At 35.4% G+C, this 12,599-nt stretch overlaps 1 protein-coding gene across 2 annotated transcripts in view; it reads right to left on the minus strand.

Annotated features, from left to right (window-relative positions):
- Positions 1 to 2,061: 2,061 nt before the first annotated feature.
- CCNY (cyclin Y) overlaps positions 2,062 to 12,599 on the minus strand; it is a 100,629-nt gene continuing 90,091 nt past the window's right edge. For both annotated transcript variants that reach the window (XM_026709998.2, XM_087916346.1), the window contains exons 7-10: positions 12,350 to 12,469; positions 6,263 to 6,429; positions 4,498 to 4,660; positions 2,062 to 3,543 (exon numbers count right to left, since the gene is read on the minus strand). In XM_026709998.2, coding sequence (XP_026565783.2) covers positions 3,427 to 3,543; positions 4,498 to 4,660; positions 6,263 to 6,429; positions 12,350 to 12,469 — 567 coding nt within the window. In that variant the 3' untranslated portion in view covers positions 2,062 to 3,426. The remainder of the gene's footprint in view (positions 3,544 to 4,497; positions 4,661 to 6,262; positions 6,430 to 12,349; positions 12,470 to 12,599) is intronic.

Raw genomic sequence — 12,599 nt, forward strand, 5'->3', positions numbered from 1 at the left:
CCTTCAGGTGCTTTAGAGAATAGCTTGACTCCCTCTTTTTTGTGGCAAACACTGAGATTTTGGAACACTGTTATCATGTCTCCCCTGGTCCTTCTCTTCACTAGACTAACCAGGCCTGGTTCCTGCATCCGTTCTTCATACGTTTTAGCTTCCAGTCTCCTAATCATCTTTGTTGCTCTTCTTTGCACTCTTTCTAGAGTCTCAATATCTTTTTTTAAATACAGATTTACAGAACTATTCTTATAAAAGATAAAGGTTTCCCCTGTCCAGTCATAGTGCTCATCTCCTTTTATTCGCTAAAGAAGCCAGCATTGATCAAAAACATTTCCGTGGTCATATGGCCAGCATGAAAATACACCAAAGGGCATGGAACACTGTTGATATCTTCCCACTGAAGTAGTACCTATTTATCTATTCGCACATGCATGTTTTCAAATTGCAAGGTTGGTAGGAGCTGGGGCAAGTAAAACAATTATTATTCTTAGAAGAATTCTATTTTTAAAGCATTTTCAAAAGTAACTTAGCTTTCAATAACATAATATTAATAATGAGAAACACCAGATTTAACAGATTTCATTTTTATAATTTGTAGTGCAAGAAACATAACCAAGTTAAATCACAGAATCAGTACTAGTTGAAGAATGTGGAAAATTCTCCTATACAGAGGTAGAATCCAGTGCACAAAGCTAAAACAATATTCAACAGTCTAAACAAGACTGAGCAAGGTTTTATGGAATCCACTTGAAATCTTAGGTATCAGACTGTATGTACATACATACAATAAACAGACTATACAATCTTTAAGGTTGTTTAATAAACTTCACAAAATTAGAATAAATTTATTGAAAACTTTACATAAAAAAACTTTTCTCTTTCTGTCATACCTTTCTCTAAATCCACCTGCCTCATTTTTATTATTTTTGTTGGAAAAAAACTGTTCTGCAAAATCTCAATAAAGCAATTGTTTTTAGCAATATAGATCTAGTCCAATTCGTTTCTCACTGTTTGCTATTTTCCTGAAATGAAAAGACACTTTTAAAAAAATCCAATAGTGTCCTTAGCTTCAAGCTCCTTGATTCCAGGCCTTTGACTGCAGGAATGTATTCCTTCCCTCCAAAATTAAGCCACCCGAATGTGTTCTTTCATGAAAATAAGGGTGTTCCGTTGCCTATAAGTAAACTACTTGTAATCATGGTTTTAAGGCTTAATGGGATCCCAATCAATATGCTTGTTCCTTATGCTGCTGCTGAAATATAGTGATAGGTGTTTATCCTAAACAAGGCGCTTATTAAATGTCTGGAAGCTATGAAGTGCAAGAGACAGTAAGGAGGTGCAGGAAGGAAAATCCTGGTGAAATGCTTTCTCTATTTTGCTAAAGCAATACACAAAAAGCAAAACCAACATCATCAAAAAAATCCCTTAACAAGTGAATTCCAGAAGTCCTGATACTGAAGCTGATTTTGGCTGATTGGTTGGTTTTCTGTATGGCACCATTCTCACCTGTGCAAACTCAATTATTTATTAGAGCACAAGTAATGTGTATGTGTGTGTGTGTGCATATATATATATATATATATACATATATACATATATATATATATATATATATATATATATATATATATATATATTTATTTATTTATTTATTTATTTATATTTTCTGAGGTTCTCGCATGGTATTTGTATGTGGATCTTTGGTTGTTCGGGTTTTCTCGCGTAAGATTGAGTATCTAGGCAACGTTTCGATGAAGTCTCATTCATCATCTTCAGGCTTCTGTCTTCAGCTCTGTGTTTCTCAGAGTGACTCTGAGAAGCACAGAGCTGAAGACGAAGCTGAGAGTGAGCATACTTCATCAAGCGTTGCCCTAGATACTCGGAATCTTACGCTGTGAAACCCGAACAACAAAAAATATCCATATGTATGTATGTATGTATGTATGTATGTATGTATATATATATATGGTATTTGATTTGCTTATCCCATTAAAAGACAGAAAGAAAGAGATAGAAAAGATAGGAACCAGTTTTAAAAAAGTTAAAAAATAATCAACAAAGCAATAATTTTTTCTTCACAGTTTGCATTTTATTTAAATTCCTATAAGCACCTACGCTGAAAAGGACTCATTTTTTAAACAGTTTTTATTCCAAAACCTAGTCTCTGACAAAAACACTTCTTTTTATTATACACACATACTCATGCCCCTGCATGTATATGTATGTGTGTGCGTCCACATACACATATAATTCCTTTCTTTTCCTTTTCTTCTTCTATGGATCCTTGAACAAAAACTTTTTTTCAGTTTTTTTTCTCTTTTATATATAAACAGATTGATTTCCATTTAAAATAAACATATAAAAAACTTTTGAGGCTATTGCTTGCAACATTGAACCAGGAAGTGAAGAAAATCAACTATTTGGGCCATACAAAAGAAGATTCTTACTCTCATCCTTTCGTTGCATTTCTCTTGCTTGACTCTACCTAATCTCTAAATGATTTTTTTAAAAATCTTGCAAAAGAACTAGTCTACCTAAAGCAATGCCTGCACATTGGCCCAAGCTTCACTGTCACCTGAATCCTTTTAACAACTCTTGAGTTTACAGTAAGAAAAAATAAACCCATCTGAAAAAAGGTAGGAAGGCGTATGCAACCACATATAATACAAAGCACCAGTACTGATAATGCACCGCATGGGCAACATCAAGACACCGGTAGCTATAAATTAAAAAAATAAAAATAAAATCACCTGATCTTATATACTTTGGGTTCAGCACTGTCAATCAATCAATTTCCCCCCAAATACAGTAAAAGCACACAAGAAACAACAATGTCCATAAGAATTAGGGGAGTGGGGAAAAGCTAATAAAACAGCTTATGAACAAAAGCGCATCTTTCATAAGGGACAAAGGAAACAGACTCTAATCACAGGCTCATTTTGTGCTACCACAGGCACTGCCTTCTCCATGGTTGTTACAGAAGAGAAAGCAACCTCAAGCAAAAAGCGAAAAATGAATGCGAAACCAGCAGAAGATACTGAAGAGGATCTCAAAACACATTCAACTTCTTTCTTATTATGCTTCTTGCAACCTTCTGTTAAGGGTCTTTTATTCTTCCTCTTCCTCTTTAATGATTTTGTATCAGTTTCTGAGGTTTCATCCTCTCTTAGAAGGTATTTGATTTTGCCTGCTCCCCATCAAAAAGCCGAGGAGTTGTAATAAACAAGAAAACAAATCTTCTTTCAAAGTTCTTCTTAGCAAGTCCCTAGTTATTCTTGTGTGCTACACAAAAGGGGAGGCACTGTAAAGGCAGATCTAAAAATAAGAAGAAAAACCAGGAAAAGAAAAAAGAAAATCACCAAAACCAACCCTCCCACCCAAAGTTGATGATAGAAACAGTACTTCTATAGTCTTGTATAGCAGACTTCACTGTTAGGAGATAACAGCAGGAGACCATCTAATTATAGACAGATTGTCTGAACTGACTGACCGTTTCTTTGCAGATTTCCTGAATTCCTTATATTTATCTTCACACAAGCGAGAAATTGCCTGTAGAGAATAGAGAATGAAGAGGGTCAAACATACACAATGACTTGATTTGCCGAAACTTCCAGATTCAAAGTAGGTCCTCTACAGAGGGGGTATTCAGCAGGTTCTGACCAGTAGTGAAAATTTTGAGTAATTCAGAGAACCAGCAAATACCACCTCTGACTGGCCCCACCCCCATCTATTCTCTGCCTCCCGTGTCCCAGCTGATTGGCTAAGTCTTCTTTTGTTACTCCGCACAGGAGAATGGAGCTGGAAAGCAGGTTAGTTGGCTGGGGAGGAAATGGGGATTTTGCAGTAAACTTCCCCAAGGAGTGTGGTGGGAATAGAGATTTTGCAGTATCCTTCCCGCCATGCCCACCAAGCCATGCCACGCCCACCAAACCACGCCCACAGAACCGGTAGTAAAAAAAATTGAATCCCACCAGTGGTCGTCTACCTTTATGGGATATCCAAGCATATGCCAAGATAGTGGTGCCTGAACCAAAATATATTGTCAACTTATCAGGACCAGGAAGAAGCAGAGGATGAAATGCTATGGATACTGCCTTGAGCTCTTAGAGTGATAGGACACAAATCTATCAAAGAAATCTTTCTTTCCTTTCTGCAGATCATGAAAATGCCGAGGAACCCAATCCTCTTCACTGCAGTTCTGAATGCATCATAGTCGTTTGGTTTAAACTTTATAGACATTCTTTAAAACAGTCTGCTTAGTAATCCAAGACATGTATGAATCAATAAACTGTTCCCAATATATTCTGCAAAAATATCTACATCGTTTGGGAAATGAGGTTGGAGTAGAGAGTAACAAATAATATTTTTGACTCTTAAGGTAGCAAATCAGCAAAGACCAATGCTTTCTGCTGATAACAAATGAAGTAATAATTTGATGCATGTGGTGTAAAATAAAGAGAGCTTATTGCAATGTTCAAAAGGCGAGACGATCAGGAGTCTCACCTCAAGTTTACATGCTCTTTCCCTGCTGAGAGGTTCTAGAGGAAAACTCAGGTTGTTTGCTTCTGCTAAGGAGCGCAAATCAAAATAATACTTAGCATAAACACTTGAGGGAACGTTGATGTTGAACTGCAGCAACTCAAGAAATTGGCGTTCCAATTCATTCCTGAGAAATAAAGAACAGAAAAAGTACAAAATTTGCATTTGCCACAATTCACAGAGGCTGAGCCGAGTGAACAACAAACTAATAGAATGTAAACAGGTGTTTTTTTAATAGCAAACACCTGCAAAGTTAATCTTTCTTCACTTTGTGTCTATCTGCCTTATATATTTAAATGAAAAAGATGTTTTTCATAATCACTGATTATTTAATGTGATGGAATATTGCTCTGTTTATGAGAGACATGCCTATCCTGTTCTTACTTATGATTTCTGGAATTGACTAGCTTTTGTTTGTTTATTTACCAGAAATGTTACATATAGGCTAAGTTAAATTTATTTCATTATGACCTAAACCTTACTTCGTTTATCTAACAGAATCTAGGTTCAGCTAATTTGGTTGGATCTAACATTGTTTTTTCTCATGTATTTGTATTTACAAGTAGTCTTCAATTTATGACAATTAATTTAATGACCATTCAAAGTTATAACACTAAAAATAATGACTTATAACTAGTCCGCATACTTAGAATCAGTGCAGTATCTCCATGGTCACATGATCAAAATTCATGTGCTTGGGAACTGGCATATATTTCATCCTAGGATCATGTGATCATCATTCGCAACTTTTCCAGACAGCTTCTGACAAACTAAGTCAATGAGGGAAGTTTGATTTGCTAAACAACTACATGATTTACTGATCAGTTCTGTTCCGATCCATCCAGCCCCATTCATATTACATTTCATTCATATTCCATTCCATTCCAATGAATCAGGGGGCTTCAAACTTGATAGCTTTAAGACTTGTGGACTTCAACTCCCAGAATTCCTCCTCTAGTCATGTTAGCTCAGGAATTCTGGGAATTGAAATCCACAAGTCTTAAACTTGCCAAGTTTGAAGACCCTTGCGTGAAATTCATGAAAATGAGATTTCCCTGAAAATTTTAACCTCTTGTTCCCCAACTTTGTTCCCAAATTGAATAGCTTTTTATTTGTCATACTGCTCTGTATGCCTTGTGCAAGGGTTATCAAACTCAAGGCACGCAGGACCGATCCGCCCCATGGGGCTCTTAGATCTGGCCTGTGGACCTGTTCTAGAAACAATGAATGACCCGCCCCATCTGCCAGCAAAAACAGAACTTGGAAGGGCCTGCAAGCTGCATTTTCCCTGGCAGAGGGCTGCAAGAGGCCGTTGTGGCCAAAAATGGAGCTCACAGGGGTCACACACAGTCCTGAGCTACATTTTCTCTGGCAGAGGGCTGCAAGCAGCCATCACAGTAGAAAACAAAGCCCGGGGGGGAGGGTTGAGTCGCAGCTGAAAATGGAGCCTTGATTAGTGACATCAAGCTTGCCACGCTCACCCTAGCCACGCCCCATTGCCCCCCCCCAAGTCAAACACAAACCTGATACAGCCCTCAATGAATTTGAGTTTGACACCCCTGATCTAGAGGCTGTTTCACTTCTAATATTGTAAGCCACTCAAGAATCATTTCAAAACGACATGGGTAGCAAATATTTAATAAATAAATTTCTCAGCCACTTCAGACATTTTTCCATTGCATCTATTATCAAACAAATAAGCAAACATAGGGTCGAACAATAAACTCACATGTCTTCAACTGTGATATCTTTCAGGATCTGACAGTAGTCCACATTCCACACAGCCTGATCATCCCAAACTTTGGATGCAAGTAGAATTGCACCAAGTACAATTCTTTTCCAGTTTGATGGACAAATATCAATCTCTGCATAAGTTAGTAATCTTTCAAGATATACCTGAAAAGAAATGTGAAAGTAAGAGTTCATACTTTTCTCTAGCTGAATAGAAATAAGAGTAGGAAACACAATTACACCCTCCTACCTGAGTGATCTTTAAATGGAAAATCGTTTCCAATTGTATAACCAGATAAATAATATGTCATGGTTTATTAACAACATCCACTTAGATCCAACTGTAACCTATAGCTTTTACTGCTGATTTCTGTAAATATTTCAAACTTGGTACAATAAACAATGTTTTAAAATAGCCAGCATGATAACTACTTTAAAAGATTTTCTTGCACGAGTTTACCACGGACGATGTACTGAAGTAGCCTTGATTATTCGTTGATCTGCAAACTTCTATATAGAAAACATCTGAAAATCAGCAAAGATGTTAATGCAATCATCATTAAAAAGTAGAAGGCAATATGGGGTGGAGTGGAGAAATTTAACAATGCAATTTAAAAAAGCAGCTAATTACATCACAAGGGCAGCCAGCCTGTAATGCACAAAATGAGCAAGGTTTTGTGCCATGATGCTGTAGCTCTGCTTTCATCAATCTTCTTCCCTTTGCATCTCCACAGAAAATGTTGTTTTACCACTGACATTCCCTACACCTGAATGCTTTCATGCACAAGAAGTAACTGGACTGCCTAAATGGACAGCAACAAGAATCTTATATGCACAAAAGTGGAAAGACACACTTTCCAACAATGGAAGAGTAGATGGAAAGGTGATGAAGTTTGCAAATATGGTGACACTGACAAATTAGAGAAAAGAGTTTATCTAGTTTTGTTTCTACCTGGAAATCACTACTGGATTTTTTTTTGCTCAAAACTGGCGGGGGCAGGGGGAGGAGGAGGAATGAGTTTAGGTTTTGATGATTGGAACAGTTTTATAATTATAGAAATGGCTTGAAATGTTGAGAAATGTAAAGCAAAAGATTGAGGTATTATTTTTGTAATCTACTGCACTGATGAAAGACAGAGGTTTAATTTTCTTCTTTTCTTTTTGCAATGTTCTTTTTCTCAGTTTTCTAACTTTGTTTCCTGTCTAGTTGTATCATATAATGAAATTTAATAAAAAAGAATATTAAAAGAAGACCTACATTGCAAAGCAACCTAACTATAAAGCTATTTGCTTAAATAAATTTTTTAAAAAATATACTGACATTAGATTCACGCCAACAAAAATGAATTTTGATCTTTGGCCATGTGCTGGATTAATAGTAGCAGTCATCTAGAGAAGAATATTAAGATTTACCAGACATAATTCTTATTTATTATTAGGTTTGATTACTCATTGGATGTTCAGATGATCTAAATCAGGGGTCTCCGACCTTAGCAACTTTAAGACTTGTGGACTTCAATTCGCAGAATTTCTCAGCCAATCAGGCTGGCTGAGGAATTCTGGAAATTGAAATCCACAAGTCTTAAAGTTGCCAAGGTTGGAGACTCTTGATCTAGATCAGGCCTGTCAAACTGGCAGCCCATTGGCCGGATATGGCCCGCGTAGGCCATACACATCCTGGCTCCACAAAGGCAAAAAACATCGTGATATGGCTCATGATGTCATAGGGTTTGACACCCCTGATCTAGTTGTATGGCTACCAGAGTCTGCAGTATGCCTATGAATTAAATTTACTTGAAACTTGAATTTACTAATAGAAAATATCTAGACAGCATGAAATCTGAAGAACGACAGGAAAAACTTTAGTGAAGGTACAAGAATAATACAAGATGTGAAACAGACCGATTTTTGGTAGTGTCTAGAGGAAATCTAGGGGGAACAGGTTTACTGAAGAAAAGAAAATTAGCAAAAAGGAGAGTAAAAGTAGAATGACTACCAGAAGAGAATGTACAAGCCTATATGAAAAGTATAAACGAAGATAGATCTGTCTCTCAATATAATGAATAGGTGGCAGTTTTGAATAGCTATAGGAAATTTACATAGATTATGCTTAATTATGGCTGTCTTTTTGTTATGGTATTAAAACCAAGTTTAATGGTAAGAATTTAATGAAAAGCATGGATAGCAATTCATCCTTTCTCTGAATATTTTTTGCTAACTTTTAGAATAGTATAAGCTCACTCACCTTTACACCTATAACAAATTCTGCTGGATTTAACAGAGGGTTGCGCAAAGGCAGAAATATCATTTTAACTTCATTAGCCAGAATGGATCATCATCTAATTCATTTTAATAATTAAATTATAAACTTTCATCAGTTTCTACTACTTACCATGAATTTAAAGCAAGTCAGAACATTTTTCTCCAATTGGACAAAATGAGGAAAATTCATGAGAAACTTGAACTTTACTCTGGAAAACCACTTTGAAAATACGCTGATTTAATGCCAACTTTGTAGTAAGTGGAGGGATATTATGTGCATGCTAAACAATTCCAAATAATTTACAAACACAGCAACAGATAGTGGTATTTAAATATCCAATAGTGGGAATTTATTCTAAGTGAAAAGGGCCAAACCATCTTTTACTGCATGGATACACCAGTTCCTTTTTCTGTCCATTTAAAGTTTGAGATGGAAGGGAATAGCCTGAAGAGGAATTGGAAATAGCCTTGTTTCTGCAAATTCAGTTCTTTCATAAGTATTGTCCACTTTTCTACAAAAAGTTGCCAATGTTCCAAAACTATTTTGTTCACAATGGAATGTAACTGAAGGCTTCTCTCTTTAACTTTTTTAAACATCAACTCCTACATAGTCCAGCTATTCCAACAGTCCTTCAAATAAATATCAGTTATTATTAATGTCTTTGACAGTTGTCCAAGACAGTTTGCTTGCTGATGTATAAGCAAGTTCAGAAATATAAAGTTTCAACCTATAACATCTTCTGGATCCTGAATATTGACATCCCACTCCCATTTATATAATATTGATCAAAAGGCTATAGCAATACCTCTTTGCAGAATCAAGAGATAATCTAAGCCAGGGTGCTTTTAAGTAGACTACTTTATTATCTACAATGGTGGTTACAATTCTCCTTGGGGGTGAAAATGTTTTTTTTTTTTACAGCCTCTGCCACACATGGAGTTCTTATCTTTTAAGGCAGGTATTTCACCACTGAATTATAGTTCTCAACAAAAATCAAGGCCAAAAGGAAAAGAGTACAGTAAAATCTACTTTTTTTAAATGGTAACATCCGTTGTGAGTGGAAATTCCCTAACCCAATGAAAAATAAATCCTTGTCCTTTCTATCTTTTCCTCCTATGGTTCATGTTTCTATTTTATTTTATTTATTTTAAATTTTGGTCAAATAGAAGATGACAAAAAAAAGTATTTTTTACCATCACACCATTCATTTATTCTTCAAATACCCATGTAATAAGATTAAGGTTAGAATTTAAGTTATTTAAGTAATTTCTATATGACACATCCATATGCAACAATCTATATCGTAGCGTGTCTATCTTGAAATTACAAATTTTAGTACATCACTGTCAATGACATGAATTAATATCATAAAAACGATTAAACTTCAAAAACAAGATGAAAATCAAAGTAAAATATTATATAAAATTGTGACCTGCCCTGAATCCCACTGTGAAGGAAATGGGTGGCTTCCAAATTAGATAAATAGCTAATAAATAAAAATATATAAAATATGGCATCAAGATAACAGCTTCTATGGAAAGAAGACTAAAAATTAAAGAACACATAATCTAAATAATGTACTAAAGAGTACATGGACCACTGTAGTCAGATTAGACCTTCCCAAGAAGGGGCACCATTGACAAATCGGGAATATAAGATTTAAAGCTTACTATTGCACAGCACACAAGACAAAGTAGGGTCAAAGAGGATCCACAAACTACATTTGTGGAAATGTACCACTCTGGAGGCAGCAACAACACCTACTGGTTGGCCACTATCTTCCCAGGCCATCAACCCTTCTGAATTATCAGGATTCAGCTGTCATTATGCCTGCAATCTAGTTCAAGCAAGAACCAATTACAACGCTTGGCACCTTTGATGACAGTGGAAGAGAGAAGTAGAATGGAAGTGACATCTAGTTTTATAGCTTCTGACAAACATTTCCAGTGATTTGCGAAAATGTTGATTAAAATGGGGGAACCAACTCTTAATGCAGGAACAGAATCATAGCATCCCCATCTTTAATTCTTTAACACAGAGGTGTAATGTGACATATCAGGACTTCCACCCCACTTAACTGGGCATGGGAGTGGTCAGTGCATGATGTATCCGGCCTATAGGCCGGGAGTTTGACAGACCTGCTCTAACATGATCCACAAGAATAGTATGGCTGCTTTTATCCAAAATCACTATGATATCACCAAGAAAAAGGAAGCATTCTCTATTCACTCTTCTTAAGAGTTCATCTATCAGAACAATAAATGTGGACTTCATGTTATGATCCAGACCCAGATCGAAACAGATCTCGAAAATCAAATGTTTTGATTTGTTAATTTAATTAAAGGGATCTCCCTGTTAAATGTAAGCAAAAGCCCAGAGAAGACATGATGCTTGTCACACAGTTTGACAGCACAGCTGTTTTTCTTTTTTTAACTAAATAGAAGACATGAAGATAGAGGCTGTAAGCTAGATTGGAGCCATTTATTTAACCTTTTGTGACCCCATTTATCGCACCAAAATGAAGTCCCCTCATAAATAGTAACTGCAAATGTGGAATGGGGATGCAGCAGATCTGGTTTCAATGATTTAATGTTCCTTTTTGTCATGTGCCATCGTTCCAATCTGCTCTCTTTTTCCTAGCTACTTTATTTAAAGAAATGCTAAAAGGGTGAAATATACCTCCAAATAAAAAGCTTACCACAGTTACTGAACTTGCCTGTTAAAAACGGTATTTTGGAAAAAGCTTGTATATATCATATAACATTTTTACCAAACTTCCTTAAAAATAAAGTTACTTTTTATCTTGAGAACCTTCAAAATCAATTATTTTTCCAGATAGCATCATTATTCAGGAGAAAGAGGAAAAGAAAGAATAATTTAAACACTAGAGGGAAAAATATGAAATTTAAGAACTGAACTACAATGATATATTGCAAAATCAAATAAACTCAAATATCATTATTACAGCCTTTGACAAGTCTTTACAATTAAAAAAAAACAGAAATAGTTTAATGCAACAAAATTATCAGGGAAAAAACAATAAGTCAGTAAAATAAAATAACATATAAAAAAAGCTTTGCACAACTGTATGACTCAAGGCATTTGACTACCTGGTATATGAGAATAAAGTCACAATCCCTTAAAGTTAATAAACATAAAATGTATCTATGACCCTCAGATTTAGAGTTTAATTGGGGAGATCAGGGCAAATATTGCATATAATATACAGGTTGATACTATGCGGTCTAGGAAAATTGGTATGAATGGTTGACTAGTAGGAATAAGAATAGTAAGAAAAATGTATATAAATGTATAGATATCTGTATATGTAACAACGATGCCACAGTGTTGTTAAAGATGAGAAGAGATATGTAAACGCAAAAAAAAAACCATAATAAAAATAAAGAAAAAAGAAAAAAAGAAATATAAGACAGGTTGAAAAGATTTTACACTGCGAGTCTCAGAAACAAAGTTAACTGAAAATATATAGTCTGCAGTAGTTAGGTGTATATTTAGGAGAAGTAAGAACTGTTGATCTATTCCCCAAAACCCGTCTATGAGGTAGATAGGCTGTTTTTTTTAACTGATAAATAAAAAGATAAGAAAAATAGTATGCAAATGTTAAATATATTCAAAGTATATGAAAGCTAAAAGTATCTATATTTATATGTATCTGGTCTCACCTGCGACAACTATTTTATACATGAAGTCATGGATAGGTGAATATGATATGTGATCTTTACTCCAAATATAAATCTTAAAGGGACGATCTAAAATTAGTTTTGTTTTAAGGATTTTAACCATGATCTTTTGTTTACTCACCAGGGTGACAATAGCACATTCGGCAGTTAGCTGAGCAGCAGTGAACAACGTCCGAACAAAGCGATAAATCTGCTTTTGTTCAGGTTCATGTTTGTCATAATCTGGTGGCACTTCGGATTTCTGGGGAAATAATATTATTTTTAAAAATGAGAATATGTTACACATGATTTGGGAAGAAGTGGCAGATGTAAAGGGAAAAGAAGTAGCAGAACCAATATCGTAAATTCCAAATTTTTGTTATTGTCCTTAT

This window comes from Pseudonaja textilis, chromosome Z (assembly GCF_049901715.1).
Source record: "Pseudonaja textilis isolate UNSWEBS1 chromosome Z, rPseTex1.2, whole genome shotgun sequence".
NCBI classification, from domain to species: Eukaryota; Metazoa; Chordata; class Lepidosauria; order Squamata; family Elapidae; genus Pseudonaja; species Pseudonaja textilis.